At 43.5% G+C, this 12,817-nt stretch overlaps 1 protein-coding gene across 1 annotated transcript in view; it reads right to left on the bottom strand.

Moving 5' to 3' along the window:
• The window catches only part of LOC121283259 (annexin A5-like), an 86,343-nt gene extending 79,673 nt beyond the window's left edge, over positions 1–6,670 (bottom strand). The window contains exons 1-2 of the mRNA XM_041197646.1: positions 6,568–6,670; positions 6,276–6,302 (exon numbers count right to left, since the gene is read on the bottom strand). Coding sequence (XP_041053580.1) covers positions 6,276–6,293 — 18 coding nt within the window. The 5' untranslated portion in view covers positions 6,294–6,302; positions 6,568–6,670. The remainder of the gene's footprint in view (positions 1–6,275; positions 6,303–6,567) is intronic.
• Positions 6,671–12,817: the final 6,147 nt, after the last annotated feature.

Below are 12,817 nucleotides of genomic sequence, written 5' to 3'. Positions count from 1 at the left end.
CTGCCTGTGCGATTTTCCAAAGAACCATGGAAAGCTTACTAAAAGGACTTCCCCGTGTTATAGTCTATCTGGATGACGTCCTGATCAGAGGATCAACGGAAAGAACCAACCTAGAAGAGGTTCTGAAGAAATTTTTAGAGGCTAGCGTTCATTTGAAAAAAGAGAAGTGCACTTTCCAAGCAACTGAAGTAACACATTTGGGTCAAGTGGATACACATCCATTAGAGGGGAAAGTCAAGGCAATCAAGGAAATGCCCTCTCCTATCAACCTCACAGAATTCAAATCTTTTTTGGGCATGGTAAATTATTACAGTCGCTTCTTGCCTAATCTATCCATCTATCTATAGTGTTAGCCCCTTTACACATTATTAAAGAAAAACCACAGATGGTTCTAGAAGGCCCAGCAAGAGGAAGCCTTCATGAAAGTCAAGAAATTTTTACACCCATCATGTCTGCTGGTACACTATGACCCATCTAAGGAATTAATACTCACTTGTGATGCATTTGCCTACAGAGTAGGAGCAGTATTGTCGCACAGAATGGAGGATGGAGCTGAAAAACCAATAGGATATTATCCAGAACCCTTTCTGCAGCTGAGAACAGTTACTCGCAAATTGTAAAAGGCGGCTTATCTACCGTAATTGGAGTGAAGAAGTTCCATCTCTATTTGCACAGTCGACACCACCATAATGTCAGGTCACAAGCCACTGTTGGGTTTGTTTAGTGAAGATAAGGCAATCCCACCAGTAGCCTCCTCTAGAATTTAAAGATGTGCTTTAATTTTGTCAGCATACATGTACACTTTTATGCGCCATCCGAGTGTGCATATAGCAAATGCAGATGCCCTCAGTCATCTTCCTTTGCCAGATAGCATTCCACGTGTTTCAGTACCTCAAGAGGTGGTACTTGTGTTGAATTTCGTGAACTCCTCGCCAGTCTGTGTGAGATCGATAAAGAATTGGACAAACTGGGATCCAATTTTATCACGAGTCCCTGAACAGGTATTGCAAGGATGGTCAAATGCACAAGTTTCTGAAGAATTAAAACCATTCTGTGCCCATAAATCTGAACTGAGTTGTCAAAATGATATCTTATTATGGGCAGCAAGAGTCATCATCCCTGTGCAAGGAAGAGAACCACTTTTGTCAGAGCTTCATAGTGCGTATACTGGTATTATGAAAATGAGATGCTCGCACGAAGTTATATATGGTGGTCAGGTATAGACAGTGATATAGAAAAAATGGCTAATCACCATCTCCAGTGTCAGCAACAGCAGAAGTTGCCCGTTTCACTGCATCTGTGGGAGTGGCCTGGTTGACCCTGGGTCAGACTACATATAGACTATGTATGTCAATTTTTAGGTACCATGTTTGTAATGATCATCGACGCACAAAGTTGATGGATGTGTATGAAGTGAAATCACCCACATTGTGTGCTCCTAAAGATAAGTCCTGCACACTATATTTTTCACCCAAACCTGAGACACGGAAAGCAATTTTTGTTCCGAAGTTATGAAGAGTCATACTGGGTTTGAAATATTGATTCTGTTTCTCTCTCTACAGATGCTGCCAGACCTGCTGAATTTTCCAGCACTTTCAGTTTTTATTTCAGATTTCCAACATCCACAGTATTTTGCTTTAATTAAAGCAATTTTACCTGTGGACAGTAGCAAATGCCTCTCTCACAGACTTTAACATGGCCTAGCCTCTACCTCACCCAGCATCAAGATCCACAGCAGGCTCCAAAATTAAAATCAGGCTGCAGAGTCAAGAAATGGGCTTTTTCTGCACAGAAATCAGCAACCTAGGCTTCAGCTTCTTCCTTACAAAAAAAATAACATTGTTGGTTTGGATATTCTTCATTAAGAACTTTACTTCAGAGGTTTTTGAAAAAAAAAAATCACGGTTCCTTCGTGTGCGAATGCCATGTCCAGTCACACTTGCTTCAAAATGGCGCCAATCAGTCCACAGGACCCAATGTCATATTAACTTAAAATGATGACCCAGAACAGCTCAAAATATCATGCACGACATTAAATCAAAATTAAACATGAAAATCGGGAATACTGGTCCTAAAAATTGGGTGACTTGAAAGCAAAACAACTGAAAGTAGGGCAACTTAAGACAGGAACTTACTGTAAATGAAAATTGGGGCACACTTATTAATGGGTATTGGCAACTTCATGCTTTCCTTTTTAAATTGTAGGTGCATAGGATATTTACTTTACAATGATACAAACTATATTCCGTATCAATGGAATTAGGGGCATACTTATTATTAAACAAAATAGAACTAGAAAGTAGAATAACTGGCCTGAAAAGAAGCTTTTACACCATTAGAGTAACAGTCACTTGAGGAGGTACCAAATTTAAAAATATGGAAATACTTGCACCACAACCCAGCCACTCCTATCCTTCCCATGACAGCTAGTGTGAGCTCTAGAGAGCACCAGTTCCTTTCACTTCCAGATCTTTGCTCAGTTTGATGATTTCAGCCAAGGATGGCAGTATATGCAGTATAACTGCTGTCAATGCTCAAGACAAGGAAAGGTGAACAACATCAATCCCTGCTCCTGACCATTATCAAATGGCATATTTTGGAAAGTGTCATCACATCTACAGGATTAGGTTTGACTTCTATGCTCTCCACTGTTTAAAACAGCTTTTTAGGCTTATTACAAAGGATGGTTCCTTTGGAAAATTACCAGAGGGCTACCACCACTAATTTACATTGATCTAGCGTTGTTAAGCATAGGAAAATGTGCTGGTTGATTCATAGAAAAATCATGATCAAAATCCATAGCCGTTTTTAGGTTCAGCATGGTGGATAGGGCGTGGGGTGAGTGGGAATCCCCACAGAGATTTCAGCATGAGACCCTGGCTATTTTTACTCCAGTGAAGCTGGCAGGAAAGAGGTCAATGGCAGCTGGTGAGTGTGGAATTGGGACAGGAGCCAAATGCCATTCGGATCAATCAAAATAGTCCTCAATAAGTCAGGAAGGAGAAATGCCTGAACTGAGAAGGCACAAGGGGACTCCTGTCCCTACTTTTGCTGGAGGCTTATGACATTGTCAGAATAAGTCAGAGTCCTAGGACAGCATTTTCGGGTTGTCGAGCAGGCATGGTGGGCAGGCCTGAGAGCGGCCGGGAACCGGGCCACCGCTCACAATCGGGCCCCGACCGCGATGCCAGGGTGGAGGCGGAAAGAGGGCGAGCAGTGACATCAGTGTGGGCATAGGGGGGCTCGCAACAAAAGCTCCCTGAAGGCAGAGAGTTGCCTCAAGGAGCTGAGAATTTTAATTACAAAAATAAACAGTATGAAATTCCGAAAAAAAATGTCCATACATCGGACTCGCTCACCTAAACATACAGATAATAAAAATTCTGCCCGAACATTTTTAATTTTTTTTCTATTAATCTCAGAAACCTCATCCCACCCTTGGGATACCACTGCCAACTCTCACGCGCACCCGCCAACCGGAATATCACGCGAGTGCACTATGATGTCAGAACGCTCAACCGAAATCATCGCGCGCTATTTTACGCCCAATCAGGTCAGGCACGTGCCCACCCATGGGATGAAAAATTTTGCCCCTAAAGTTTCAACAATTATGAGAGCCCAACCTGATTATACCTGGTCACCTCTATCTACACTGCTGACAAGAGAGGAGCACAACATCACAAGTGTTGAGAAAGGCCACACCACTCACACAAGGTAGGCACAGTTAAAATTGTGGAACCAATCAGCAGCAATCAAGAGATAAAAACAAAAAAACTGCGGATGCTGGAAATCCAAAACAAAAACAGAATTACCTGGAAAAACTCAGCAGGTCTGGCAGCATCGGCGGAGAAGAAAAGAGTCGACGTTTCGAGTCCTCATGACCCTTCGACAGAACTTGAGTTCGAGTCCAAGAAAGAGTTGAAATATAAGCTGGTTTAAGGTGTGTGTGTGGGGGGGCGGAGAGATAGAGAGAGAGAGAGGTGGAGGGGGGGTGTGGTTGTAGGGACAAACAAGCAGTGATAGAAGCAGATCATCAAAAGATGTCAATGACAATAGTACAATAGAACACATAGGTGTTAAAGTTAAAGTTGGTGATATTATCTAAACGAATGTGCTAATTAAGAATGGATGGTAGGGCACTCAAGGTATAGCTCTAGTGGGGGTGTTTTTTTTATAATGGAAATAGGTGGGAAAAGGAAAATCTTTATAATTTATAGGAAAAAAAAAGGAAAGGGGAAACAGAAAGGGGGTGGGGATGGAGGGGGGAGCTCAAGACCTAAAGTTGTTGAATTCAATATTCAGTCCGGAAGGCTGTAAAGTGCCTAGTCGGAAGATGAGGTGTTGTTCCTCCAGTTTGCGTTGGGCTTCACTGGAACAATGCAGCAAGCCAAGGACAGACATGTGGGCAAGAGAGCAGGGTGGAGTGTTAAAATGGCAAGCGACAGGGAGGTTTGGGTCATTCTTGCGGACAGACCGCAGGTGTTCTGCAAAGCGGTCGCCCAGTTTACGTTTGGTCTCTCCAATGTAGAGGAGACCACATTGGGAGCAGCAATCAAGTCCTTTTCAAGAGATCAAAACCTGGAGAAAAATGCTGAAACAAAGGCATTTCTCTACAGAATGGGCAGCAGATTTACTGCTTGTTTGATTAATGGTAGATTTTGTTCTACTTCAGTCTCTCTTTCACTTTCTTTAAAGTGCTATTTGCTGCGCAGTCTCTGCACTACTGAGTTCGCCTACAAGTGAAAAGTTAATAATTGGCTCAACATGGCAACAGTAAAAAGGTAAGAGAGGACATCTCATTCAAAGAAAATCACTCACTAAAAAAACAATTATCTACATCAATTTCCAAGCAGCACCAGACAGAGCGAAAGAAAAATCCATAGCCAGTTTATCTAAGATGACAGCTACAGGGGTACTCGCTTGAAAGCCAAATGCAAGTTTCAAATAAAGTTTAAAAACTTCGTGAAAAGTAACAGAAGCTGCCAAGTGAGAAATGTTTGGGGGTGGGTGGGGGGCCAGTGAAACAAGATGCATCAGATGTAATAAAAATTGTTTGCAAATTTTGTACTCAAAGACTTGATACTGTACTGAAAATAAGCAAGCCTAATTAAAGGCTTTATTTTAAGCACACATGATGCAAACAAAGATTAAAAAAAACAGAGCAACCAAGTGTGTAGGTCCAATATTTGCCTGATTCACAAACCCCATAAAAGCAGAAACTAAATAGGGCAGCATTGTTGTTCCAACAAAAATAACACTTCACTATTGACTCTTCCCTGACAAATCCCTGCTTTGACAGACTAAATTCAACAGCAGCGAGATTTGGTGCCAATAGTCAGATTGCTGGATGAACTAGTTCACAGCTGCCACACACTTCAATCATGCACTTTTGTCAGCCTGCAATCACAGCAGCACTGACACTGTGCTATGGAGAAATATCGAGCACTAACCACACCGCACTCAGCTGAACAAAAATTGCACCAAGCACCAATAACCATTAAGTGAAATAAGTAATCTCAACAAAAAAGAACCTCAAGGAAATTAGTTCCAGAACAACAAAGAAGCAGATGTTAAGGCTCCCATCTTTGCCTATCACCGCCTCCACACCCACTATCATCAAAGTCTCAGTATATTTATCCAGTATTCGAGCCAACCATATCAAAGAGGTCTCGGGTTAACACATGCGGCTCTGAGCTAGCATATCTCAGCTGGAATTACAATTTGGTGTTTTAATTAGACTTAGTATCGTTGTCTTAGGGAAGGGGAAAATAGAACTGGAATGCACACATGGAATTAGATCACAGCAGGAATGGCCTTAGTGTGCCCCCTCTGCCTGTCAAATAGCCTGCTGACACTCAATGACAAGGGCCACATGATGCCCACATTCCAGAGGTTACTGACACTATGTTTTGGTAAATCATCAATACCACTGAGGTGAGGAAGCAAAATGAAGCATAAAAACCCCATTCAAGCAATCCCAGAGGGCTGCATCCTGTCTGGATTCAGATTTTCTATAACTTTTTCAAATATTTGGAATCAGTTCAACATTTCCACCCTTCTTAAAGAAAGTAATCTGTAGCAATTCAGCCTATAACAGTATTGACTGAAAAATGGTGCTTTGACTCTCTTCTGTCTCACATGACTGAGTATTCAGTCTGATGTTATTTAAATATGGCATCTTTTGCTACATTAAAAGTACACAAAGTTATTTACTCTGCAAAGTAATAATTAGTATATGAACAACGGTTTTTTCATTCAATTTGTATTTGACCTACCTTCCCTTTCGATGCCATTCTTCCAGTCTAGTCAAAACAAATAACAAAAACAACTTAGTGAAGGCAACCACAAGAAGAAAGTTTTATAAACGTTATCTACAAAATTTCACTTCAAAGTTTCTTCTGGGTCACCATTTTGTTTTTAAATCCAAATATACAACCGAATTCTAATCTAGGCAATTTTACATCTATTCTGTTAAACTGAGCAGAAAAGAAAACAATCTACTCTTTGCATTTGCCTTCCCCCGTTTAGTTTTTAAAAATACTAAACACAGTCACAATGAAGGAGTACCTCGTTCTGCAAGGACTTCTCCGGGTTTGTAAAAGCGCAACTCAAATTCACTAGAACTGTGAGCTAATATTTTCCAACTCGTACAGCTGCAACTGACCCCACCCCGCTTAAGGAAGTGGTGAAACATGGCAGGTTTCCCGGCGGTTGGGAATTGTAGTTCCATTCAGTGAAAGATTTTACAACCTTTCCTCTTTTGCTTCTTACGCTCACACCAATCAGTATTGGCCCAGAGGTTCAGTTCAGTGGGTTACAAGGGATTCAGCAAGGTCACAGTAGGTCACAAAGAGCAAGGAATTGTTATATTTATCAACTGCTTTAGAAAGAGATTTTGTTGCATTTGATACAACTGAAGGTATTTACTTTAGCTTATAGGAAGTAACATTTTATCCTTTACAGGTTTCAACTTGCACCGATTGCTTACTTTGTCTCTAACAGATGGCTGAGATTTCTCTATGATCTTCCCTGCTGTCATCTTCCTGTAATTTGTGTTCAGTAACCTCGTTACTCAGAATCAGACACTCTTGATTTGTAATTGTGCAGTTTTGCTGTAAATCTTGAGTTGTAAAACTGTTTGTATTTTCAGTGTTTAACTATCAGTGACTCACATGAGTTCTGCATTTTGAATTGGGTCTGACCTTTCTAGCTTAAAAAGAGCCCAGACAATGTGGTCAATTGGTTTTAATTCCCTGATATGAGAAGTAAGCCAATGTCAGCAGTCTGATGCACTTTGCAAACAAAATGCTCATAAAATCAAGGGAATCACTAATCCTACCCTGGTAGGGTAAAGATTGAGATCATGCAATTCCTGGGAACACTTAGTTATCATTAAGTGTGGAAATAGGTATCTGTTTTGGTTCCTGAGTTCTTCTTACACCTGACACAATGTTAGCATTTGTCCCGAAATGGTTATTCACAAGAGCAATTCTCTGGCATTCAGGTTGAGTCCGGGGAAGTCACTTGGGAATACTGGCTCAGAACTTCTGATCTCTGGATAGTCGTACCCCAGGGGTATCCCCCAAGATGTGCTACAGGACCCCTTGGAAGTCCTGACATACTGACTGTACAGGAATTGCCCAGGAAGTTTGGAACCCTCCAAAAAGGTCTTCAACTCTAAGCTAGAGTTAGAGACTTCGGCTGGTCCAAGTTACTTACCAGAATAGTTACCCAGGAAAAGTTAGAAGGATTAAAACTAGTTCTAACTCTTGGGTAGCTACTACTGACCCCCCAACTCATCACTGGACTATCGAGTTCCCCCCCCACCTGACCCTCTGACTCTCCCCAACACCCCCATTACTTAACTAACTATCCCCAACTATCCCCCTGACCACCTAACTATCCCCTGACCATAATAGCCCCCCACCTAACTACTCTCCTGAGACCCCACTGACTAGCCCCACAATCCAACTGCCTACTACCCCCCGACCCACCAACTACATCCCCAACTTGACTATCCTGATCCACCCTATTCTTCACCCACTTACCTGCCACCTTACCCCCTCACACAACCACCTGCCATCCTACCCACTGACCCACTCCCCTGCCACCCCACCCCTTCACCCACTTATCTGCCACTCCACCCCCTCACCCACTTACCTTACACAATTACCTTCTCTCTGTAGTTTCTCAAAGTGGCTTCGGGACATTTAAACTCCCTGCTTGCCAGAATATGCCAGCTAGTGCCGTAAAAATGGGACTCGCCTTCTACAATGATTCTCTCCACTGTTCCTTGCAAGGATTGCTGCTCTGCCTGAGTTTGGAAGATGGGCCTGGAAAATAGTAGGAAGGTAAGTGGGTAACATTTTGTCTGATCCGGGCCAGACATAGAGATTTCAACCCAAATCGGAAGTTCTGGGACATTATCTTCAAGCTATCCTGATGTTTCAATGGGAAGTACACCCCATGATAACAAAGCTGACCCATACAGAACAGGAAAGTTCTAGATATTCTCGATTCTGTGCCAAGATGATCATGCTGGTAGGGGACTGTAGTGTCCTCAGCATACATGAGCCATGGAGGAGAGAGTCAGCCAGTTTTTTCATTGTTGACTGCTATCTAATGATCCCTGCTGGAAAGTGATGCAACATGTGGTAAATTGTTTGCCTGCACTCACTATCTGCACTTTCTGCTTTTATTCCTTTCTAGTGAGGTGATCCAATCAGCTGCCTCTGCTGCTTCCCTCCTTTCCACTAGCCCACCAGGCCAAAACATTTCTAAAGTTCCCCCTGATCCAACCCTGGACTCATATCTTTCTCTAGTTTCTCTTCGATCTCTCCTCTATGCCCTCTCCAAGGTCATCTTGTTGCATGAGAAGAGAGGAGAGCATGCCTGGTAAAGCTGACATTCCAAAAATGGGTGCCAACCTGGTGAAACTTCAGCACAGAACTACATGCATATTAAACAGTGGAAGCAGCATGTGATATACAGAGCTAAGCAATCCTGCTGCAACGATTCAAGAAGACAGCTCACCACCACCTTTTTAAGGGCAATTAGGGATGGGCAACAAATTCTGGCCTTGTCAGCAACGTTCACATCCCATGGAAGAATATAAAAAAAGACACCCACCTCCTGCTCCCTTGACCCCATTCCCACCAAACCTCTGACCATCTAACTTCCCTTCTAGTCCCCGTTAGCCAGTACTTTAATTGTTCTCTCTCTTCAGGTACTGCCGCTCTCTCCTTTAAATCTTCTGTTACCAGCCCTCTCCTCAAAAACTATGCCTTGACCCAACTGTCCACCTCCCTTTCCTCTCCATTATCCTTGCACATGTTGTCACTTCCCAAATTGGTGCCCAGCTTTCCCAGAGCTCCATGTTTGAATCCCTCCAGTCAGGTTTCTGCCCATGCCACAGTGCCAAAACAGCTCTTATCAACATCACAAATTACTTCCTGTGTGACTGTGACAAAAGTAAATCTTCCCTCCTTGTCTTTATTTATTTGTCTGCAGCCTTGACATGGTTGACCACACAATCCTCCTCCAATGTCTCTCCACTGTCACCCAGCTGGATGGGATTGCTCTCACCTGGTTCCATTCTTATCTTTCTGGCCGTAGGAAGAGAATCACTTGCAGTGGCTTCTCTTCCTGCTCTCATACTGTTATCTCTGGTGTTCCCCCAAGGATCTATCCTTGGCCTCCTCCTGTTTCTTATATACATGCTGCACCTCAGCAACATCATCTGAAAGCATAATGTTAGTTTTTACATGTAGACTGTTAACACCCAGCTCTACATCACCACTACCTATCTTGACTCCTCCACTGTTGCTAAATTATCAGACTTCTTGTCTAACATCCAGTTCTGCATGAGCAGAAATTTCTTCCAATTAAACATTGAGGAGACAGAAGCCTTTTTTAAGGTTCTCACTACAAACCCCATTTCCTAGCTACTGAGTCAGCCCCCATCCCTGGCAAATGTCTGAGGTGATTGTTCACAATTGTGATGTCATATTTCCCCTGAGATGAGCTTCCAATGACATATCTGCACCAACACTAAGACTGCCCATTTCCACCTCCATAACATTAACTGACTCTGCCCTTGCCTCAGCTCAAATGCCAATGTTACCTCAAGACTTGACTATTCTATTGCACTCCTGCCATATCTACCCTCCGTAAACCTGTGGTCATCCAAAACTCTGCTGCCCATGTCAGAACTTGCACCAAGTCTTGTTCCCCTGTCACCGCTCTGCTCACTGACCTGCATCAGCTCCCAAACGATGCCTTGATTTTAAAATTCTCATCCTTCATTTCAAATCCCTCCATGACCTCCCCCTCCTTATCTCTGTAACCTCCTTCAGCCCCACAGCTCTCTGAGATATCAGTGCTCATCTAATTCTGATCTCTTGAGCATCTTTGATTGTAATTGCATCAACATTGGTGGCCGTGACTTCAGCTGCCTAGGCCCTAAGCTCCAGAATTCCCCCCCTACACTCTTCTACCTCTCTTTCCTTCTTTGAGACACCCCTCAAAATCTTTGACCAAGCTTTTAGCCATCTGACCTAATATCACCATATGTGACTTGGTGTCCAATTCTGCTTCACAATACTCATCTGAAGCTCCTTGCGACACTTCATTATTTAAAGGCATCATATAAATACAAGTTGTGGTTGTTCTGCATGACAGGACTACAAGTGACATGGAATTGTACTTCTCCGTGCATGATGCCTATGGGAGTAGGAGGGATGGAATTATGGAATAAAATGTTCACCACGACAGGCTCAGTGAGTAGCTGAGTTCATTCATCGTCAGCATCATAGGGTTAGGGAGGGGAAAATTATCTGTGACTTCAGCCCCTGAACACTACCTATTGACCCCATGTGTAGGTATTATCTGAGGACAATGACCCTTCACCTCTGTACTCAACATGCACCCACTCCTATCCACTGATAAGTACCCTGAACATGACCTATTGACCCCATGTGTGGGTATTATCTGAGGACAATGACCCTTCACCTCTGTACATCGGCGCCCGCAGCAGGGCCAGAAAATCCCGGCCAATATCTTTTTTCTCAAAAAATATACTTTATTCATAAAATTTTGCAAAAGGACATGACAGAAGTTCAACTTTGACATCACTTAATGTGCGAAGCTGTTCTTTCATTACTGTATGTGGCAATCTGAGGTGCCTCACTACACTTACAATTTGAGGTTACATTTACAATATACATTTCATATCAAACTTTCTCTTATGCAAAAAGCCTGAGGGGTTTTTCAAGGGTTCCAGTCCCTTCATATACTATGGCAGGAGGGCTCTGGTCTGTGGCCTTTCCCCTTTGAGGTGGCTGCCCCAAGCTTTAGTGTATGCTTCAGCACATAGTCCCAGACCTTGGAATGTGCCAGCCTGAAACAGCATGAACATGGAAGACCAACAGTTTCAGGCAGATAAAAGAGCGTCTTTCACTAAGTTGATGGTCCTCCAGCAGCAGCAGCAGATGGTTGTCTCAGTGTGTACCTGGGGAAACAGCCCATAGAGCACAGAGTCCTGTGCTGTGGAGTTGCTCGAGATAAATCGCATCAAAAACCTTCAAGACGTTCTTTGCAAATTCTCATTCCAATGGGAGGTGGGTGACCATTTCTTCCCCACAGCAGCTGCCTGGAGGGCAGTGTATGTGGCACTGAGACGCCAGGTGTGCATGAAGAGTTTGACCAGGAGGGCCCTTCTCATCACCAGCCAAGCTATGTCTCGATGCTTGTTTAAAAGTTCTGGTGATGAGGCATTCTGCCAAATGACTTTGACAATCTGCCCAGGGAACAATCCAACAGGATCCACCATCTCCTTTTCCATAAAAGAAATTGGTGCTTGAAATGCCAAAGGAATGCTTCCAAGAATCTCAGCAGCCAAACTGAATCAGATAGGTTTCCATGGTCCTCTGATCAGTCAAGATAGCCTGCAAGATGGAAGAAAGTATACATGCCAAACATCTGCATTTCACAAAATTAACACACTTTAGTGGCCAGTATCTCAATGCCTCCCAGATTCTCCTTCAACACTTCTCCCAGATTTCACTTCAATGATGCTGCCATCTCCCCCATCTCAACCCCACCCCAGGTTCCCCCCTCTCAACCCCACCCCACCCCATGGTCCTCCCTCTCAAACCCACTCCACTCCAGACTACCCCCTCTCAACACCGGGTTGTGGGGGGGGATGCGGGGGTGAGGGGAGGTGGTGGCACAATTGTATTGTCACTGGGCTAGTAATCCAGAGACCCAGGGTAATGCTCTGGTGACACAGGTTTGAATCCCATCATGGCAAATTGAATTTCTAAAAATCTGGAATTAAAAGTCTGATGATGACCACAATACGATTGTCATGAAAACCCATCTTGGTTCACTAATGTCCTTTAGGGAAGGAAATGTGTTGTCCTCACCTGTCTGTCCTACCTGTGACCCCAGACCCAAAGCAATGTGGTTGACTCTGAAATGGCCTAGCGGGCCACTCAGTTGTATCAAACTGCTACAAAGTCAAAAAGGAATAAAACTGGATGGACCATCCAGCATCAACCGAGGCACTGGAAATGACAATGGCAAACTCAGCCTTGTCAACCCTGCAAAATCCTCTTTACTAACATCTGTGGGCTTGTGCCAAAATTGGGAGAGCTGTCCCACAGACTAGTGAAGCAACAGCCTGACATAGTCGTTCTCACAGAATCATATCTTACAGATAATGCCTCAGATGCCACCATCACCATCCCTGGGCATGTCCTGTCCCACAGCAGGACAGACCCAGCAGAGGTGGCAGCACCGCAGTATAATGTCGGGA

Source organism: Carcharodon carcharias, chromosome 1, assembly GCF_017639515.1.
Source record: "Carcharodon carcharias isolate sCarCar2 chromosome 1, sCarCar2.pri, whole genome shotgun sequence".
In the NCBI taxonomy this organism is placed as follows: Eukaryota; Metazoa; Chordata; class Chondrichthyes; order Lamniformes; family Lamnidae; genus Carcharodon; species Carcharodon carcharias.
This window is presented reverse-complemented; position numbering and strand designations above follow the sequence as displayed.